This window comes from Bos mutus, chromosome 24 (genome assembly GCF_027580195.1).
Source record: "Bos mutus isolate GX-2022 chromosome 24, NWIPB_WYAK_1.1, whole genome shotgun sequence".
Classification (NCBI taxonomy): Eukaryota; Metazoa; Chordata; class Mammalia; order Artiodactyla; family Bovidae; genus Bos; species Bos mutus.
This window is the reverse complement of record NC_091640.1, coordinates 7,772,199-7,795,259: the sequence shown is the minus strand read 5'-3', so window position 1 is coordinate 7,795,259 and position 23,061 is coordinate 7,772,199. Positions and strand designations below refer to the sequence as shown.

The 23,061-nt window shown below is 39.1% G+C and overlaps 1 protein-coding gene across 1 annotated transcript in view; it reads left to right on the top strand.

Moving 5' to 3' along the window:
* The window catches only part of DOK6 (docking protein 6), a 414,927-nt gene that overhangs the window by 156,145 nt on the left and 235,721 nt on the right, over positions 1-23,061 (top strand). The window contains exon 3 of the mRNA XM_070361670.1: positions 16,921-17,035. Within this exon, the coding sequence (XP_070217771.1) occupies positions 16,921-17,035 (115 nt within the window). The remainder of the gene's footprint in view (positions 1-16,920; positions 17,036-23,061) is intronic.

Here is a 23,061-nt window from a genome sequence, read left to right as displayed (position 1 = left end):
GAGATCCAACCACTCCATCCTAAAGGAAATCAATCCTGAGTGCTCATTGGAAGGACTGATGCTGAAGCTGAAACTCCAATACTTTGGCCACCGACATATTTGAAAAGACCCTGATGCTGGGGAAGATTGAAGGCAGGAGGAGAAGGGAACAACAGAGGATGAGATGGTTGGATGGCATCACTGACTCAATGGACATAAGTTTGGGTAGACTCTGGGAGTTGGTGATGGACAGGGAGGCCTGGCATGCTGCACTCCATGGGGTCACAAAAAGTTGGACATGACTGAGTGAACTGAACTGAACTGAATCATGTAAGTTTCCTAGGTTAGCCTAACAGGCTACTGCAGATTTGTCTTAAATTTGCAGTTTATTTTCTCCCATTTCTCAGGATCAGAAGTCAAGGGTCAGGGTGTTGGCTGGGCTGTACCCCCAGAGCCTCTGAGAGAATCCTCAGCCTCTGTCGGCTCCAGGGGTCCATTCAGCCTACACGCACATGGCTGTGTCCACTGCATCATGCCTCACAGCTCCCTCTGCTCCTCTGTTCTCAGGACTCTGCTCATCAGCTCCGGTGTCCTCACAGAATCCAGGGTGCGCCCCTCTCAAGGTCCTACCCTTAATCACCCCTGCAAAGACCCCTTTTCCCAAATGAGTTCACATTCACAGGTTCTGGGGTATAGGACTTGACATACCATTGGGAGGGGGCGCTATTCAACCCATTACTGTCACTTAAAGATCTAAAGTTGTGCATCTGCTGAGTGAAGTCCTAGAAGCTGTGGTGTCTCTGCTAGTATCTGTGTAGCAAAGCTTTGCCTCTCAGAGGGAGAATGATGCTAGAGCTGACAGAGTGGTTTCATGCCTTTTTGTTTTTAGAGTCAGTGAAACATGTTGAGAGAGAGACCAGGATGGGGGGTGGTGGGAGGGAGGAAAGAGCTATAGAGATTTCCTGTTTAGTGCTTATTTTTCCTTTGTACTGATGTTCTGCATTTCTTAGCCCTGAAAATAGATTTTCTTTTTGTTTTTGTTGTTGTTGTTGTTGTTTTGTTTTTCTGTAATAGACAACTTCAAAATAATTTTGGAGTAATAACATAAAGAGTTTTCTGGGATACCTTTCATCCTCCCTGCACTCTGAGGCTTTTTTGTAGTTGAATTTTGTAGTTGAATTCTCCTTCCTGTGATGACGTCCCCATTAGCCATTGTTTGCCATTATTAAATAGCATGGATTTCAGAGCAGTAGCTATTGCATAAACTGGTGGAAAGAGCACCAGTGTGAGAAACAGAAGGTGTGATCAGGTTCTGGTCATCACTCTAGCTTGTGCTGGCCACCCCAAGAGGACAGCCGTTTCCTTTGGTGAAGTGAGGGCAGCTCAGCTCTCAGTGTTGTTAAGTTAGAATGATTTTGGTTGAAAGCAACAGTTCAGTTCAGTCGCTCAGTCATGTCTGACTCTTTGCAACCCAATGAATTGCAGCACACCAGGCCTCCCTGTCCATCACCAACTCCCAGAGTTCACTGAGACTCACGTCCATCGAGTCAGTGATGCCATCCAGCCATCTCATCCTCTGTCGTCCCCTTCTCCTCCTGCCCCCAATCCCTCCCAGCATCAGAATCCCCAATTCAAACAACTTAAAGACAAGCATGCTCACATATTACAGCATGTCCAGAAAAAGAAAATGGCTCCAGGGTAGGTTCATTCTTGATTCTTGCTCAAGAATGAAAATTAAGGACGTGCGTTCTTTTTTTTCTCTCTTTTTCTGTCTCTGCTCTGCCATTTGTATGGTTGCCCTCATCTTCAGTCTACTAGAATGATAGTTGTAGCATCTCTGAATTGTGACACCCAGACAACACAGCATCCCCCGGAGAAGGGGCTAAATTCATCTGGCAGTTACCTCCAGATTAGAAAACATTTCTCTGAAGCCACCAGAAGACTTCTGTGCACAAGACACTGGTTATATTTAGGTCATATTGTTTTTCTTAAACTAATCATGAGCAAGGAGATTATAACCCTAGGAATAACAGATTCTACCATGACACTGAAAGTGAGCAATGCCTGCCGGGGTACTTGGGTCACGTGACATAGGGGCACACAACGAATAAAATCAGATTCTGTTCGGAATGAAGGAGCTGGGACTGGATGCTGAGTGGACAGCAACGGTGATTAATTCCAATTCTAGTGTAATTTTATCCATAATCATTTTCTCTAGAAGATGCATTTCACAATATAGCTTAATATTTGAGTGACGTGTGCATGCTCAGGTGTGTCTGGCTCTTTGTGACCCTGTGGACTGTAGCACACCAGGCTTCTCTGTCCACGGGATTTTCCAGGCAAGAATACTGGAGTGGGTTGCCATTTCCCTCTCCAGAGGATCTTCCCGACCCAAGGATCAAATCTGTGTCTCTTGTATCTCCTGCATTGGCAGGCGGATTCTTTACCACTGTGCCAGCTGACAACAGAACTTGTGATTATTGATTATGAACCTGTTGGTGTTGTCACACAGTAAACATGAAAGCGTGTCACAAGGAGCTTAAAAAATGAGTTATATTGATTTTTTCAATGGTACACATTTCATATTTTTCAGTGATAGATAAATATAAGGAAGCAGCTATTGGAAAATAGATACAAAAGTTTTGGAAGGAAGCAATTATACACTTTCTATTCAAATATTGTGACCAGAATATTAAAGCATACAATATATAGGGTAACACCAATAATTAAATTATAATTATGAACACTTAGGATTTGGGCTTTCAAAAGAGATTGACATGTAATAATAGAAATAATCTAAAACTTTAGTAAGTTTTTCACCTTTTTCTCTTACTGGAAAATCAATATTCTCTATCCTAATGAAGAGAATTTTATTAAACTATCTTCTAAAGTGTTTATTCCCAAAAATAAAAACTCTGACCTAATTAAAACAACCATAGGAGATTAGTAAAATGTCAGGAGAGATAAGAATTATTAGTAAGATTAATAAGAAAGAAGAGTGCAGTTTGTATTCTGGTTCATTTGAATATACTTGAAAAAAATCTGAAAGTTAAGTTCTTTAACTTTTCAAAATATAATTATCTTTAAAGAAAGAAATTGAATGCCTCAATAGGCAGTATCTAATCTCAATTTTCATGACAGTTAACTGATGAGATACTTTAAAATTTAAAAAAAATTGACCAAACAGGATTTTTCAGTTATTTATCTTATACTAATTAGTGAAAATTTGTTTTATGCTTGTGAGTTAAACCTGCATTGAATGTGAATAGCTTAATATCCACAGTTAGTCTAAGGGGAAAGATATATAACATAATAGTATGGTGATTTTTACATTTTACAATAAACCTTAATTTGTTCATCCTAACTTTGCTGTTCAAAAAAGATCTTCATGACCCAGATAATCACGATGGTGTGATAACTCACCTAAAGCCAGACATCCTGGAATGTGAAGTCAAGTGGGCCTTAGAAAGCATCACTATGAACAAAGCTAATGGAGGTGATAGAATTCCAGTTGAGCTATTTCAAATCCTGAAAGATGATGCTGTGAAAGTGCTGCACTCAATATGCCACCAAATTTGGAAAACTCAGCAGTGGCCATAGGACTGGAAAAGGTCAGTTTTCATCCCAATCTGAAAGAAAGGCAATGCCTAAGAATGCTCAAACTACCACACAATTACACTTATCTCACACACTAGTAAAGTAATGCTCAAAATTCTCCAAGCCAGGCTTCAGCAATATGTGAACCGTGAACTTCCAGATGTTCAAGCTGGTTTTAGAAAAGGCAGAGGAATCAGAGTTCAAATTGCCAACATCCGCTGGATCATTGAAAAAGCAAGAGAGTTCAAGAAAAACATCTATTTTTGCTTTCTTGACTATGCCAAAGCCTTTGTGTGGATCACAATAAACTGTGGAAAATTCTGAAAGAGATGGGCATACCCAACCACCTGACCTGCCTTCTGAGAAACCTATATGCAGGTCAGGAAACAACAGTTAGAACTGGACATGGAACAACAGACTGGTTCCAAATAGGAAAAGGAGTACGTCAAGCCTGTAAATTGTCACCCTACTTATTTAACTTCTATGCAGAGTACATCATGAGAAACACTGGGCTGAAAGAAGCACAAGCTGGAATCAAGATTGCGGGGAGAAATATCAATAACCTCAGATGTGCAGATGACACCACCCTTATGGCAGAAAGTGAAGAGGAACTAAAAAGCCTCTTGTTGAAAGTGAAAGAGGAGAGTGAAAAGTTGGCTTAAAGCTCAACATTCAGAAAACGAAGATTATGGCATCTGGTCCTATCACTTCATGGGAAATAGATGGGGAAACAGTAGAAACAGTGGCTGACTTTATTTTTCTGTTCTCAAAAATCACTACAGATGGTGACTGCAGCCATGAAATTAAAAGACACTTACTCCTTGAAAGGAAAGTTGTGACCAACCTAGATAGCATATTCAAAAGCAGAGACATTACTCTGCCAACAAAGATCCGTCTAGTCAATGCTGTGGTTTTTCCTGTGGTCATGTATGGATGTCATACATGTCATACAGTCAGAGTTGGACTGTGGTCATGTATGGATGTCATACATGTCATACAGTCAGAGTTGGACTGTGAAGAAAGCTGAGCACCGAAGAATTGATGCTTTTGAACTGTGGTGTTGGAGAAGACTCTTGAGAGTCCCTTGGACTGCAAGGAGTTCCAACCAGTCCATTCTGAAGGAGATCAGCCCTGGGATTTCTTTGGAAGGAATGATGCTTAAGCTGAAAGTCCAGTACTTTGGCCACCTCATGCGAAGAGTTGACTCATTAGAAAAGACTCTGATGCTGGGAGGGATTGGGGGCAGGAGGAGAAGGGGACGACAGAGGATGAGATGGCTGGATGGCATCACTGACTCGATGGACGTGAGTCTGAGTGAACTCCGGGAGTTGGTGATGGACAGGGAGTCCTGGTGTGCTGCAATTCATGGGGTCGAAAAGAGTCAGACAGGACTGAGTGACTGAACTGAACTGAACTGAACTGAACTTTGCTAAGTATGCAAAGAAGACCCCTCTGAAAAACTTGGGCTTAATTGGAGAAAATATCACTATGCCCTTCAGCCCATATCAGATTCCTCCTGAAAGTTCTACAAACTAAGTAATGGTAGAGCGACTAAAATCTAATGAACTATTTTCATCTGCAAGTGAAGCAGCTTCTCTTTTGTTTGGTCTTATTAAGTGATACACAGAAGTATGCCCTTCATTTCAGAACATATAGCCCAGTGCAGCTGTATGCTACCCTTTTCTTTATCTTTAATCTTTTCTTTTCTCATCAGATATGAAAGAGCCAATCACTTAATAGGCATCTACTGGTCTTCACTGTGAAAAGCATATATTTAAAATGAAAAAAAAAAAAACCCTATATAGAAGTCCAGTTATGTAGAGAATTGATAAATAAATGACATGAATTAATAAAGGAACAACTCAATAATTTACTTACTGAGTCCACTGTACGAACACAACCAGATTGCATAATGAGTCAGGAAGCCATCTGAATTCAGATCACACTGTCAAGGGCTTGAGGAACACCACCTACGACCACCGTCAGCAACAGGCTATTAACTGTGCATGAGTCATTCAGGGAAGGTTAAGGGAGGCTTGTTGGTCTTGACAAATGATTGTGAGCTTGATAGGAAGCTGAAGGAAGCTCCAAGAAGATTATTCTGTAAAAGACTCTGTAACCTTTGAATGTTGTTTTACTGTTGCTAAGTCATGTCCGACTCTCTGCAAGCTCATAAACTGCAGCACGCCAGGCTCCTCTGTCCTCCACTATCTCCGGAGTTTGCTCAAATTTGTGTCCATTAAGTCGGTGATGCTATCTAACCATCTCATCCTCTGTCGCCCCCTTCTCCTCCTGGCCTCAATCTTTCTGAGCATCAGGGTCTTTTCTAATAAGTCAGCTCTTCACATCATGTGGCCCAAAGTATTGGAGCTTCAGCTTTAGCATCACGTTTAAAGCGCACATTTCTATTCAAAACAACTGAAAGGCTTTGTACATGGCTGGACACTAACTTGTGTTCAAGGTTAATGTAGACAAAGATGAGATTCAATTTCCAGGAAGGAACTGAGTCATTAAAGTCATCAAGTCCTTGCTAAAGAGTGAGAACTTAATTTTAAGGTGTAATTAAATGGTTTTAATGCCTTGTGGCTCAGACGGTAAAGAATCTGCCTGCAATGCAGGAGACCCAGTTTTGATCCCTGGTTTAAGAGCCCCTGGAGAAGGAAATGGCCACCCACTCCAGTATTCTGGCCTGGAGAATGCCACAGACAGGGGAGCGTGGCAGGCTACAGTTGTCGCAAAGTGTCAGACATGACTTAGCGTCTAACACTGACTAAACTGACTGAAGGCACGATAAATGAAGGGGCATGATAAAACGTTTGGGTTAAAAATATAAGTCTAAAACCAGTGTGAACAAGACAATGGAAGATGAAGGGTATGAAGGCAGATGGAAAAACAAATGGAAATAGTTGAGATGAGAAAGAGCAATAGTGAAGTTGTGGAGTAGGGGTAAGGGGAGTGTGTGTAAAATAGACGTTGGCAGAGTTTCAGGACAGAGCAGGTGTTGTGGGCTCGAGAGAAGCCTGTGTTTGGAACAGTGGACCTCAGAATTGTCCACGCAGACAGCACTCTTTTCATCATAACACTAACATATTTCTTGTTATTTTCACTTTGTTTTAGAGCAAAGGCAATAATAGGTAAAACTGCAGCAGGAATCAAGGCAGTGGCTCCAAACAAGGTTGTTGTTTAGTCGCTAAGTTGTGTCCAACTCTCCATAGACCGTAGCCCGCCAGACTCCTCTGTCCAAGGAATTTCCAAGGCAAGAATACTGGAGAGGGTTTGCTATTTCCTCTTTCAGGGGAGCTTCCCGACCCAGGGATCAAAACTGCGTCTTCTGTATTTCAGGCAAAAATCTTTCCTACTGAGTAACCAAGAAAGTCCAGTTACTGTATTCTTTTTAAAATAATAAAATTAAAATTGTATATATTTAAAGTGTACAACATGCTGTTTCTATATACCTACGCACACTTACTAGACCTCAGTATTTTAAATTATTGACTATGGCATTTATTGACTTAGACTTGAACAACCTGAATTATTTTCAAGTAATTTTTCCTTTAATTAAATTCTGCTAATATCATATTTAATTATTTTAATGCCTTCTTATTAAACTAATGTTTTGTCCTACTAGAGCAATATAAAAAATTAACATTTCAGAAATATGGGTTGGATTATTAAATGATGTAATAATTTATAGATATATATTATTGAAATGCTCTAGGATTTGGTGGTGCTAGTGGTAAAGAATTCGCCTGCCAATGCAGGAGACATGGGTTCAGTCCTTGGATCTGGAAGATCCCCTGGAGAAACACGTAGCAACCCACTCCAGTATTCTGGCCTGGAAAATCCCACAGAGGAGCCTGGTGGGCTGCAGCCCATGGGGGCGCAAAGAATCAGACAGGGCTGAAGTGACTTAGCATGCACACAGGGATTTCACACTCAATAATAAGTTCACAGTTTTATGTCACACTGTTAGGTTGTAGACCAATAAAAATATTTTTTATTTTAAAGCATTTAAAGATATTATTTTAAAAATTACCTTCCTCTAAGAAAATGCAAACAGTTTTGTACTGGGTCATAAAATCATTTAGTACTGAAAGTGAAAAGTGAGGACAAGAGATTCAGATATATCTTGACCTGAATTGCTATGATTCTAAATATTTTTAAAATATATTTTAAATTAAAGATATATCAGATTCTAAGGGGTTTCTGAGGTGGTGCTAACTGTAGAGAACCCACCTGCCAATCCAGGAGACATAAGAGATGCAGATTCGATCCCTGGGTTGTGAAGATCCCTTGGAGGAGGGCATAGCATCCGACTCCAGTATTCTTGTCTGGAGAATCCCCATGGATAGAGGAGCCTAGCGGGCTACAGTTCATAAAGTCGCAGAGTCGGACACAACTGAAGCGACTGAGCATGCATACATGCAAATTCCAAAGGTATACCAAGTCCTTAGAAAATCTTCCGGTATGATTTTGTAACATTTTGTAATCTAACAGAACTCTTGAACTTCCTAACCAAGACAATCTGAGAGGTGAGATTTTATGCCCCCGTGAGTGCTCTGCTTCCTGGTATCACTTCAGTTTGTTAGGGCACACACTGAAGTGGGTAGCATCGCACTACTGATCAACAGAAAGCCTCACACTGTAGCGGAAACCACTGTAACCATGTCTGCTTGAAGAGCTTCTCTGCATCTCTAAATGTGAATTTTACGGAAGAGCAAACACTTCGTTTGAACTACATTGTTTGTCAGATTGCCTGAGGCACAAAAGTTAGAAAATCTCTAGTGCTTGCTGCATTTTGCTAGGCTGTTTATTAATTTGCTCTGTTGATTTTTTGCTATGAGGTGAAAAAAAGATGTCCTACACAATATTAGTTCCAATATTCTTTTATATTTGTAAATAAAAATATTTGGAAAAGGCCTTGGAGCAGAATAATAAATGTATTTATGATATTGTTTGGCACAACTTGATATTATATATAATATATCTTATATAGTGGCATATCACTTTTATACTCACCTAACATGGATAGTATCTGTTCTTAGGCAACACATGATCTTCATTGCTTTTAGACTACTTAATTTTAGTAAGATCATTTTCTTATTTAAAATTAATAACACTTGGAAATAATGTCTCTTTTTAAAATATCTTTAATCTACTATTTTAGAATAAAATTTGGGTTAACTATTACTTGAATCAATCATCAAATGATTTAAAAATTTAAGAGTTTATTGTTGAGAGTATGCTTTAATGTACTTCAAATATAATATACAAATCATTGTTCCAAAAAAATTCTCATCTTTCTCCCCAGGATCTGACACTTTAAGATACTAGTGCCTAATTTTTCTTCCGTGGAAGAGAAAATGAGTTTTTTTTAGATAAATAAATAAATAGATACAGTATATGTATAAATGCACATATGAATGCATATATACACATATGGAGGTGTTTTTATACATGATATATATGAAGCAAACCATTTTTAGTTTATTTAACTTGAAATCACTTACCTTACCAATTTTAGTTTTGTATTTTAAGTGAGATAATGACAAGGAGAGAGAAAAATAAATAGTTTTTAAATATTAAAATAATTTTTCCAGCATGTAGACTATAGACTAAATTTATTGTGACAGAGACCATAAGGGCCCCTCTGGACAGACTGCACAGCAACCTTGAGTGATAAGCTTGTTATTTTATGAGGCTAGAAGTCCACATCATTACAGATTTTAAAAGGAAATATTATCAAAAAAAAAAAAAATCAATGACTACCAAGAAAAAATTACAAGGCATTACCAAAAGGAAAAATACAAATAGTATTTCAAAGATATTTGAAAATATCTCTTCAAAATATACAATTTGAAGAGACAGATGGAACATCAAAATCAGAAAAGGCAGGGTAGTTGAAATGATCAGACCAGGACTTTAAAACAACTATGATTGCTGCACTAAGGGTGCTAATGGATAAAGTAGACAGTATGAAGAACAGATGGGAACTGTCAGAAGAGAGACAGAACGTCTAAAGAACCAAAAAGAAAATACTGTAACAGAAATGAAGGATGCCTTTGATGAATGTGTAAACACCGGACATGGCTTATGAAAGAATCTACAAGCTTGAGGATGTCTCAGTAGAAACTTCCAGGGTTCCCTGGTGGCCCAGTGGTAAAGAACCCACCTGCCAGTGCAGGAGACATGAGTTCAATCCCAGATCTGGAAGAATCCCACATGCTGAGGAGATGAGCCTGTGCTCCACAACTGTTGAGCCTGTGTTTTAGAGCCCGGGAGCTGCAACCACTGAGCCCATGTGCTACAGCCGCTGAAGCCTGTGCCCTAGACCCTGTGCTGCAAACAAGAGGAGCCGCCGCAGTGAGCAGCTCCTGCAGGGCAACTGGAGAGTAGCCTCCACTTGCTGCAACTAGAGAAAAGCCTGTGCAGCAACAAAGACCCAGAACAGCCATAAGTAAAAAATAAAAAGACACGTCCAGAGCTGAAAAGCAGAGAGAACAGAGACTGAAACAGTAAAAATAAAACCAATACTCAAGCACTGTTGGGACATCTATAAAAGGTATAATATATGCACAATGGAAGTACCAGCATGAGAAGAAAGAAAGAAAAATTCTACCAATAATAACTAACAATTTCCCCAGATCAATGTCAGACACAAAACTACAGATCCAGGAATCTCAGTGAACCCCAAGCAGGATTACTGCTCCCCCAAAAAAAAAAAAAAATGAATGAAAAGTGTACCTAGGCATTTTCAACTATGGAGAATCAAGGAAAAAATCCTGAAAGAAACTAGAGAGAGGAAAAATCACCTTCTCCATAGAGGAGCAAAGAGGAATTACATTTACCTTTCCCTCAGAAACTATACAAGCAACAGATTAGAGTGAAACACAGCCATCTCTTGGTATCTAATGGGGAGTCAGTTCCAATATCCTCCACGGATACCAAAATCCATGGATGCCTAAAACCCTTACATAAAATAGCAAGCACAGCTGAGTCTCATATCTGCAGGTCCCACAACCTCGGATTCAACCAACCGTGGATCGTAAAAGTAGTACCCAATCCAAGGTTGGTCGAATCTGACGATGTGGAACCCTAAGATATCAAGAGCTAAATATATTTAATGTTTTAAGATGAAAAATATCCATCAACCTAGAGTTCCATATGCCCTGTAAAATTATCTTTAAAAGTGAAATATAAATTGACTTTTTCAAACAAAATTGAATTTATTGCTGGTAAGACTGACTTTGTAAAAAATGTTAAAATTATTTCTTTAGAGAAAATAATAATGTAGGTTAGATACTCAGATCTATATAAAGAAAGGAAAAGCATCAAAAAGGTGTGAGTGAAGATAAAAAAGTTTCATTTTTTCTTATTCTTAATTGATCTAACAGGTGACAGTTTGTTCAAAATAGCATCAACAACAATGATTTTGATTTTGTATACATTTATAAATATATATATATATGATAAGTAGATATATATGTATATATCTCTGATATATGTGTAGTTTGATATAGTGTGGTTTGGAATTGCATTAGCTGTAAATTTATATTTCATACTCTAGGGCAGCAACTAAAAAAGTAAAAAAAAAAAAGGTATAGCTGACATGTTAGAAAGGAGGAAGAATGGAATCATGTAAAATTCACAATTAAAACCACAAAAGACAGAAAAAAGAGTGAAAGATAAAATAGAAACAGAGAAGAGGGACAAGAAATAGAAAACAGGTACAAATATTCTATATATTAGTCCAGTTACACGGATATTTACTTTGAATATCAATGGCTTAAATGCACCAATTAAAAGATGAGGATTGTCAGAGTGGATCAAACAAGATGCAGCCATACACTATCATAAAGAAACCCACCATAAATGTAAAGACATCTATAAATTAAAAATATGTGGATATAGAAAATCATACTTCGTTGTTGTTCAGTCACTGAGTCACATGCAGCTCTTTTGACCTGATGGACTGCAACATACCGGGCTTCCCTGTCCTTTACTATCTCCCAGAATCTGCCCAAATTTATGTCCATCTAGTCGGTGGTGCTGTCAAACCGTCTCATCTTCTGCTGCCTTCTTCTCATTCTGCCTTCAATCTTTCCCATCATCAGAGTCTTTTCTAACTAATCAGTCAGCTCTTCATATCACATGGCCAAGTATTGGAGCCTCACCTTCAGCATCAGTCCTTCCAGTGGATATTCAGGGTTGATTTCCTTTAGGATCAACTTGTTTGATCTCCTTGCAGTCCAAAGAACTCTCAAGACTCTTCTCCAGCACCACAGTTCAAAAGCATCAATTCTTCGGCACTCAGTCGTCTTTGTGGTCCAACTCTTATATCTGTGAGATGGCAAGAATCCTTAAGGTGGCAAGAATACACAGAAGAACTGTACAAAAAAAGATCTTCATGACCCAGATAACCACAATGGTGTGATCACTGACGTTGAGCCAAACATCCTGAAATGCAAAGTCAAGTGGGCCTTGGGAAGCATCACTGCGACAAAGCTAGTGGAGGTGATAGAATTCCAGTTGAGCTATTTCAAATCCTAAAATTTGATGCTGTGAAAGTGCTATACTCAATATGCCAACAAAGTTGGAAAACACAGCAGTGGCCATAGGACTGGAAAAGGTCAGATTTCATTTCAATCCCAAAGAAAGGCAATGCCAAAAAATGTTCAAACTACTGCACAATTGCACTCATCTCAAACACTAGCAAAGTAATGCTCAAAATTCTCCAAGTCAAGTACATGAACCATGAACTTCCAGATGTTCAAGCTGGATTTAGAAAAGGCAGAGGAACCAGAGATCAAATTGCCAACATTTGTTTGATTGTCAAAAAAGTGAGAGTTCCATAAAACATCTACTTCTGCTTATTGACTACGCCACAGCCTTTGACTATTTGGATCACAAGAAACTGTGGAAAATTCTTCAAGAGATGGGAATACCAGGCCACCTGACCTGCCTCCTGAGAAATCTATATGCAGGTCAAGAAGCAACAGTTAGAACTGGACATGGAACAGACTGGTTCTAAATCGGGAAAGGAGTACACCAAGGCTGTACATTGTCACCCTGCTTATTTAACTTATATGCAGAGTAGCACAAATTGAAATCAAGTTTGCCAGGAGAAATATCAATAACCTCAGATATGGAGATGACACCACCCTTATGTCAGAAAGAGAAGAAGAACTAAAGAGCTTCTTGATGAAAGTGAAAGAATAGAGTGAAAAAAATTGGCTTAAAACTCAGCCCAAAAGTTGGCTTAAAATATTCAGAAAAATAAGATCATGGCATCCAGTCCCATCACTTCATGGCAAATAGATGGAGAAACAATGGAAACAGTGAGAAACTTTACTTTTTGGGCTCCAAAATCACTGCAGATGGTGAATGCAGCCATAAAATTAAAAGACATTTTCTCCTTGGAAGAAAAACTGTGATCAACCTATACAGCTTATTAAAAAGCAGAGACATTACTTTGCCAACAAAGGTCTGTCTAGTCAAAGCTATGGTTTTTCCAGTAGTCATGTATGGATATAAGAGTTGGACTATAAAGAAAGCTGAGCACTGAAGAATTGATGCTTTTGAACTGTGGTGTTGGAGAAGACTCTTGAGAGTCCCTTGGACTGGAAGGAGATCCAACCAGTCAATCCTAAAGGAAATCAGTCCTGAATATTCATTGGGAGGACTGATGCTGAAGCTGAAATTCCAATACCTTGGCCACCTGATGTGAAGAACTGACTCATTAGATAAGACCCTGATGCTGGGAAAGATTGGAGACATTAGGAGAAGGGGACGACAGAGCATGAGATAGTTGGATGACATCACCGACTTGATGGACATCAGTTTGCATAAGCTCCGGGTGTTGGTGATGGACAGGTAGGCCTGGCGTGCTGCAGTCCATGGGGTTGCAAAGAGTTGGACATGACTGAGCGACTGAAGTGACTGACTCACATCTGTCCATGACTACTGGAAAAACCATGGGTTTGACCCTATGTATCTTTGTCAAAAAGAGGAATCTCTGCTTTTTAAAACACTGGGGTTTGTCATAGCTTTCCTTCCAAGGAGCAAGTGACTTTTAATTTCATGGCTGCAATCACTGTGTGCAGCGACTTTGGAGCCCAAGAAAATAAAATCTGTCACTGCTTCTACTTTTTCCCCATATATTTGCCATGAATTGATGGGACCAGATGCCATTACCTTAGTTTTTTGAATGTTTAGTTTTAAGCCAGCTTTTTCATTCTCCTCTTTCACCTTCATCAAGAGGCTCTTTAGTTCCTCTTCAGATATGCTATACTAACATTAATCGAAAGAAAACAAGAGTAAGTTTTAATTTCAGACAAACAGACTACAAAGCAAGGGTTTTTATTAAGTATTACATATTGATAAATTTGTCAGTCCTACAAGAAGACATAACATCTGGGTGCACCTGACAACAGATCAATAAACGACATAAGGCAGAAACTGATAGAACGAGGGGAATAGATGCACTTACTGTCATAGTTAGCATCTTCAACCCCCCTTGCTCAGAAGTAGACAGATCCAACAGGCAGAAAATCAGTGAAGACATAGGTGAACTCAACACCACCATCAATTAACTAGATGTAATGGACATGTATGTCATCAAACAGCAGAATACACACTCTTCTCAGCTCACATGGAACTCTTACCAGGATGCATCATGTTCTGGGCCATAGTTCAGTTCAGTCGCTTAGTCATGTCCAACTCTTTGCAGCCCCATGAACCGCAGCACACCAGGCCTCCCTGTCCATCACCATCTCCCGGAGTCCACCCAAACCTATGTCCATTGAGTCAGTGATGCCATCCAACCACCTCATCATCTGTCGTCCCCTTCTCCTTCTGCCCTCAATCTTTCCCAGCATCAGGGTGTTTTCCAACGAATCAGCTTTTCGCATAAGGTGGCCAAAGTATTGGAGTTTCAGCTTCAACATCAGTCCTTCCAATGAACACCCAGGACTGATCTCCTTTAGGATGGACTGGTTAGATCTCCTTGCAGTCCAAGGGACTCTCAAGAGTCTTCTCCAACACCACAGTTCAAAAGCATCAATTCTTCAGCGCTCAGCTTTCTTTATAGTCCAACTCTTATATCCATACATGCCACTGCTGCTGCTGCTGCTAAGTCACTTCAGTCGTGTCCAACTCTGTGTGACCCCATAGACGGCAGCCTACCAGACTCCCCCGTGCCTGGGATTCTCAAGGCAAGAAAACTGAAGTGGGTTGCCATTTCCTTCTCCAATGCATGAAAGTGAAAAGTGAAAGTGAAGTCGCTCAGTCATGTCTGACTCTTAGCGACCCCATGGACTGTAGCCCACCAGACTCCTCCATCCATGGGATTTTCCAGGCAACAGTACTGGAGTGGGGTGCCATTGCCTTCTCTGATCCATACATGACTACTGGAAAAACCACAGCCTTGCCTAGATGGGCCTTTTTTGACAAAGTAATGTCTCTGCTTTTTAATATGTTTTCTAGGTTGGTGAAAACTTCCCTTCCAAGGAGTAAGCATCTTTTAATTTCATGGCTGCAGTCACCATCTGCAGTGATTTTGGAGCCCAGAAAAATAAAGTCAGCCCCTGTTTCCACTGTTTTCCCATGTATTTGCCATGAAGTGATGGGACCAGATGCCATGATCTTAGTTTTCTGAATGTTGAGCTTTAAGCCAACTTTTTCACTCTCCTCCGTCACTTTCATCAAGAGGCTCTTAAGTTCTTCCTTTCTGCCATAAGGGTGGTGTCATCTGCATATCTGAGGTTACTGATATTTCTCTTGGCAATCTTGATTCCCACTTGTGCTTCCTCCAGCCCAGCGTTTCTCAAGATGTACTCTGCATAAAAGTTAAATAAGCAGGGTGACAATATACAGCCTTGATGTACTCCTTTTCCTATTTGGAACCAGTCTGTTGTTCCATGTCCAGTTCTAACTGTTGCTTCCTGATGTGCATACAGGTTTCTCAAGAGGCAGGTCATGTGGTCTGGTATTCCCATCTCTTTCAGAATTTTCCACAGTTTATTGTGATCCACACAGTCAAAGACTTTGGCATAGTCAATAAAGCAGAAATAGATGGCTTTCTGGAATTCTCTTGCTTTTTCAATGATCCAGCGGATGTTGGCAATTTGATCTCTGGTTCCTCTGCCTTTTCTAAAACCAGCTTGAATATCTGGAAGTTCACCGTTCACGTATTGCTGAAGCCTGGCTTGGAGAATTTTGAGCATTACTTTACTAGCGTGTGAGATGAGTGCAATTGTGCGGTAGTTTGAACAGTAGTTTGGGCTATAGAACATAACCAATTTAAAAAAACGGAAACCGTAGCGTACCTTCTCTCTACTATATGAAATTAAACTAGAATGCAGTGAAACTAGAAACCAGTAATAGAAAATAGCTAGAAAATTCTGAAATACTTGGAGAGTGAACAATGTATTTCTCAATAGCACATAGGTCAAAGAAACTTAAAGAGAAGTTTTTAAGTATTTATATAGATGGAAATGAAAACGAACCTGTTGGATCTTTTATTAGAAGAAATACTGAAGTAGCATGTTGAGAAGTGCATTTTGGAAATGAACTCACACAACATTATTATTGTAAAGTTGTATTTGCAGAGTAAGTGAGGAAGTAGACAAACTGCTCATTTCTAGGGACTGTGGAGAGAAATAAAAATGCACAAGTTACAGCAGAAAGCCTTGTACCCATACAATTGAGAGCTAAAATACTTGTTCAATAAAATTATTAGTTGCCAAAAGAGTAGAGTTGTTAACCTGGGTCCATAAATCACGAATGAGCCTTGGTGAGAGAACCGGGTGGCGAGCAGGAATATAAGGGTCCGTGAACACTGTGTGGTTTGGGCTGGGAAGGAAGTTCATTGTTTATATGTAATGTTTCCAGAATTTTAGAGCCACAGTCTGCTGATTGACAGGTGTCAGTTAGACTGCATTTCTACCAGGGACTTGCATGATGAGTGGGTTTTAGGAGACAGTTGAGATGTTAAATCCAATAAATATTTAATGCAAATTTATTGAGAATCTTCTGTGTGCCATACTGGCTATTGTTTGTAAAAGATGCAATTTTTAAAAAAACACAGGAGTCCTTGCTTTCAGAGTTATTCTTCTACATAATTTTTAGACTCTTTCAAAATTGAGCAAAGAAAATAACCACAGTTGATGGCATCGAAAAACTTTTTTGTTTTCATTCTGCATGGTATTTGATTCCTGTTAATTAGAAACAAGTAAAAATATCCATTGGAAAGTGACTTAGGACAATAATAATGGATCATTTTGTGTGAGCACCCAGCATACAGCATGTACTGTATGCTAAGTTAAAACTGTTTTTTTGTTCAAGGTAACTGAACTGCACAACATCAAAAATATAACCAGGCTGCCTCGAGAGACAAAGAAGCATGCAGTGGCAATTATCTTTCATGATGAAACGTCAAAGACATTTGCCTGTGAATCAGGTAAGTAATCACAGCCCTGTTTCCAGCTTGAAAACCTGGAGCTGCTTCTGAGACAATAGCCCAGATGCATTAAGATCCACCTATGAACTGCATGGCTTATTGTGGGGAGAATGTGCTGTGGAAGACTGTTAGTAAGCTTGGTCTCTCTGTTGCTACAGATGTTATCGGTGCCTGTTTATTATCTGGCTGTGTCTGGATTTTGTTCCCAGGTGGTCTGAGGACTTCTGAGGTTTCCGTTCAAGCTTGGAGAATTAAGCAAACAATGCCTGTGGGGGTGTTTGTTAGAGCAAGCTCCTGACATGTGTTCTGGTTCTTGCCAAGTGCCATTGGAGGCAGTTGGTAAGGCGTTAACAGTGTAAGAGTGTGGCACAAGGGCACAGCCACGGTCCCTAGACACTCCAGAGCAGACCTGTGAGCAATTGGTTGCTTTCAGGGATCCTTAGTATTACAAGTTAAGTACATTTCAGATTGAATTTTAGCATCCCAGTTCATAAAGCACTCTGACATTATTGAGACACTAGGCAGTTAATCATTGGAACTCAGTGTTTCTCATTTTGGAATCCCTGTGAAAAGTGAAAGTGAAACTTTCTCACACACACGCTCAGTCGTGTCCGACTCTTTGTGACCCCATGGACTATACAGTCATAGGAATTCTCTGGGCTGGAATACTGGAGTGGGTAGCCATTCCCTTCTCCAAGGGATCTTCCCAACCCAGGGATTGAACCCAGGTCTCCCCCATTGCAGGTGGATTCTTTACCAGCTGAGCCACCAGAGAAGCCCTGGAATCCCTGTGCTGTGTAATATATTAGTTGGCTTATTATAGTTTTTTAAAGATTTTTCTCAATGGAATGGTGTTTTCATTTTATACTGGATGGAAGCAGAAAGCACTAAGTCTTTGAAAGATGTGAATTTAAAATAATGGTTAAGTCTTTTAGGAGATGCTTTGTTAAGTAACTTTTAAAAGGTAGTAAACCTTCTGTATTTACAGTTAAAGTTTATAGGTGTACTTATTACTGGATTATATTATTCAAGACTGATAAGGTCACTTTGCCTAAATAAATTGCTCACACCTACTCACCTACACTTATCTTAGTTTTGCTAAATTGAATTAGAATGTGTCAAAGTGTTCCTCTTTCCTTGAATGCCTTTATCCTTTTTATATACTTTCTTCACTTGCCATCTGACCTCATTTCATCATTTAGAATTGACTTTTGTGGTGGTTGAATAGAAGTCTTTCTGGTAATATAAATCCCCATGTGATAATAGAACCTGTCCCAGCCTTGCTGGTGTCATATATTAATATCCGTTAATAATCATATATTAATATCTGTGCCTTCTTGTTCACTGTCTTGCTACTTGATCACTTCAGTTTTCTCTGAGCTCTTAAATAATGTCTTAGATTAAATCTAATAACTCCCAGAAAACTAGTTTTCCAAAACAGATAAAAGATCATTTTCTCTGTTGTTTGTATGTTTCAATTTTCACTGTTGTTTTACAGTTTTTAATTGTCCTGAGTTGCGTTTTGGGTACAGAGACAATATTGGAGGCTATTATTTCAGATAAGAAGGATATTGAATCATGTTTCTACATAATTCTGAAATTTATTTTTTTATTTTAATTTATTTATTATTAACTGGGGAACAGTTGCTTTACATTGTGTTGGTTTCTGCCATAATTCTGAAATTTAGGCTCACAGCTGTAAACCCCAAGTCTGAAATTGGAAGATTTTAAATACTTTGTCATTGGTGGTGGATTCATGGTAGAATTTTGAGAAATGAAGGTCTCTTCACTCAAAGAAAATGGCCTTAAATTCCAAGAGAAGAGTTTCCTGACAGTGAGGCTGAGGCAAGATCTAAGTGTAAAAGTGAAGAACGCTTTTGTGTGCAATTCTTGCAGAGAGTTTTCAGCTAGCTTAAATTATGATTAATTTGAGGGTATTATTTTTTAAACCATTTTTAATATGTAAATGTAACAGTCTGCTTTTAGATGGTAGTAAAAATGTTTAAAAAGTCATGGCACAGTTTTTTTAAATTGTCTTAACTTCATGGCATGCCAGTGGGAAAAAAGGAAGTACTTAAAAACTGATAAGGAATTTGAGTACTTTTCCTTGGAAGTTATGTTTTTTAGATAGATACTAAGATGCAGTAGTCTATGTCTTTTATTAAAATGACAAAATTATATGGAAACAGACTACACTGAAAAGCAGTTAGAGTTGTGAAAATCAAAATAACAAGATTAAAGTCAAGATTGAAAAGAGCTCTCACATTTATTTGGAATGAAAGTGCAGATAAAATTGTATTGTCATAATGGCTAGTGGGAATGTGAATTGTTTCAATTATTTTTTCAAGAAAACTGACAACTGCTGTTGTAAACATGTATACCCTTGACTCAGTGAACCTTTTGGGGAACATATTTGGTGTATTATACATTATGTGTAATGATAACAAAATTGCTGAATGCCTATCAAGAAAATTGTTGAATAAATCATAGTATATCCTTATCATGAAATATTATACAATCACTGGAAAGAATTCTAAATAACCCAATTAACTTAAAGGCATTTTGTGAAGTGTAGTTCTTCAGGCAAAACAACCAGCAGAGAAGTATGTACTGAATAATCACATTTGGTAATAGAAAAAGTGAGAGAAAGAGTGTGGGTCTTCACAAGCATTCTCTAGGTGAGAGGAGATGATAATGAAGTGGGATAGAAAGGAAGATGGGTAAAATCAGCAAGCAAAAAGGAAAAGTAAGAAAATACAGTGAACAGAGAAAAATATCCAGCATACAGACTGTCCCATTTGTATGAAATTATGCATATGTGAGGGCTCCAGGTGGCGCAATGGTAAAGAATCTGCCTGCCAATGCAGCGGACACAGGAGATGGGTTCTGTCCCTGAGTCGGGAAGATCTCCTGGAGGAGGGCATGGTAACCCACTCCAGTATTCTTGCCTGGAGAATTTCATGGGCAGAGGAGCCTAGCGGGCTACAGTCTATGGGGTCACAAGAATCAGACACGACTGAAGTGACTTAGCACAGGCACATGCATATGTGAATGTAGCCATGAAGTTTTTGAAAAGTTAGTCATCAGGGAAATGCAAATTAGACCATAAGGAAACAACACTATGCATCTGTCTAAATGGCTAAAAAAAAAAAAAAAAATTAGTGAGACCACTGAATGCTCGTATGGTTTCAGGAACACTGGATCACTCATACGTTGCTGGTAGGAATGTCACGTGGTACAGCCACCCTGGAAAATGGGTGGCAGCTTCTTATAAAATTAAATATGTAATTTATACACAATCCAGCAATTTCACTCTTGAACATGTATCTCAGGAAGAAAAAAAAAACATACTCCACACACACACGCACACCTGTACAAAAAGTGCTCATAATAGCTTTATTCATAATAGTCCAAAACTGGAAAGAGCCCAGAGATGCTTCAACAAACTGTGGTATACCGACCCCATGAACTCCTCAACAGTAAAAAGGAGCAAACATTTGATACATATAGCAATCTGGAGGAATCTCAAGTGAATTATGCCCAGTGAAGAAAAGTCAGTCCCAAAAGATTATACACTTTGTGTTTTCATTTATACAGCATCTGTGAAAGGAAGCATTTTACAAATGCAGGACATTTTAGTTGCCAGAGGTTAGGGAGGGGGTTGGGTGTGCAGAGAGCAGGACTGTGTGGTCATAAAAGGGTGACATGAGCTTCTGTTGGAACTGAGTGGTTATCTCGATGATGGTGGTGCACACACAAACCCACACGAGTGATCAATTGTGTCAGACTTCATACACACACAAGTAAAACTGAGGAAATCTGAATAAAATCAGTGGTCTTCCAACGTTAGCCTCCTGGTTATGATGTTGTTGTATACTTTTGCAAAATACACTGCAGGAAAGCAGGCAAAATATACGCAGGATCTCTGTGTAGTATTTCTTACTACTATGTGTGAATCTACAATTATCTCAGTAAAATTTGCAATAAAATATTAGATCTATATCAGTTATCTGTAAGGTCATCTATGATATATTTTTTCATTTATATTTTAATTGGAAGAAAGTTGCTTTACAATGCTGTGGTGGTTTCTGCCTTACAACAATGCAAGCCATGCATAATTATATATGTCCCCTCCCTTGTGAGCCTCCCTCCCCTCCCCGCATCCCACCCCTCCAAGTCATCACAGAGTGCCAGGCTGGGCTCCCTGTGTTACATAGCAGTTTCCCACCAGCCATCTAGATGATGATGTATTTTTAAGTTAAAAACAGAGTAGAGAGAGCATTGCAGAAATAGGAAGTGGTATATCCTAATATTCTATAAAGAAACTGACAGTAATCACAACAAGCAACAAAAATAAATCTAAATGTGTACCTGTGCAGCCTGTGTATGATTCACGAGCACAGAGACACGTGTGCACTCAGTCATATGGGCGTCTTGGCCCTTCCTAACCTGTGGTCCCTGCACGGGCTCCCCCAGCCTAGTGAACCCTCACACACACTTCACCCAGTTACCGCCCCATTTCCTTCCACCCTCAGCTTAGGATGGCATGCCTCCTGCCCCCACAGCAGTGGAACTTGGATTTCATGTACTCTGTTCAGAATCTCTCTGCTCTGTGGGATTTTAACCTCAATGAAAACATGACTCTGGTGTCTTTCTCCCCCACGCCACAAAAATTCCCCCACCACCATGCTAAGGAACATTTGTTGAATTAGTCAATGAGTAAAATGTATACTTGAGTTTTGTTATCATGATATGTTTATCATTCTCCTTTTTCAAAACAAGTTTGAGAGATTAATTTGACTGCCCCATGGGAAAAAATTGCTTATATTGCCAAGTAACAGATTGCTCTGTGTTGTGATGGTGAGTGGGGGATGGTGATCAGTGTCCTGGGTGTGTGTGCAAATCACCACGGCCCACCAGGTCTGCTGTAACTACTGTGAGTAATACAGTCTTGAATACAAATGAAAATTTCTGCATTTGCTATTCCCTGAAGAGAGAGCCTTTGCTCATTCTTATTTTTTTGGAGTATGTTCATTTCCTAGTGACTAAAGGAGCAGATTGCTTCAGTTCTATTCAGTCTCTCAGTCGTCTCTGACTCTTTGCAAACCCATGGACTGCAGCCCACCAGGCTTCGCTGTCCATCACCAACTCCCGGAGCTTACTGAAACTCATGTCCATTGAGTCAGTGATGCCATCCAACCATCTCATCCTCTGTCGTCCCCTTCTCTTCCCTCCTTCAATCTTTCCCAGCATCAGGGTCTTTTCAAATGAGTCAGCTCTTAGCATCAGGTGGCCAAAGCATCGGAGTTTCAGCTTCAGCATCAGTCCTTCCAGTGAATAAGCAGATTGCTTAAATGTTGGAAACCCAGAGGTTGGGTAATAGTTTCTGTTATCTTCATTAAGGAAAAGAGAAAAGGAAAAAGCAACTCAGCTATGTCTTTGTCAGTATATGAAAATCTGAAAAGTTATCTCATTTGGAAAAGAAAGTTATCTCCTTTATTTAGAACAAATAATATTTAAATTCTAAACAACCTAGTTAATTTCCTAATTACTTGAAGCATTGAGTTTATTCTGTAATACAGTTATTTTTATAATTTCTCTCATTCATAATATATAATGGAATATTCATAATTGAATAAATTCTCCCACAATAAAATGAAAAATATTTGTGTAAAACCCAAATCCAATATATTGATATATTTATCATTAAAATTTTAAAATTTTTTTCACAAGTAATACCTTGTACCTAGAATACCTGGATATCAGTTAATACCTGTTTCAGTTTATTCACATTGTATTTTCCAAATCCTATAGCTTTCTTTCTAAGAAAATATTATATTTTAAAATAATGTCTTTCCCTATAATTCTTTATATTTGTCAGTAAAATATACCTGTATCTTATATTTTATACTGTTTTAAGAAGACATCTTTTTCCAGAGGATTTTCTATGATTTTTTCTGCTTCTCAGGTTTCCAGTACTCTTTCCTCCCACAAATAAGTCCAAAAGGGATGTAGTCAAAAATCAT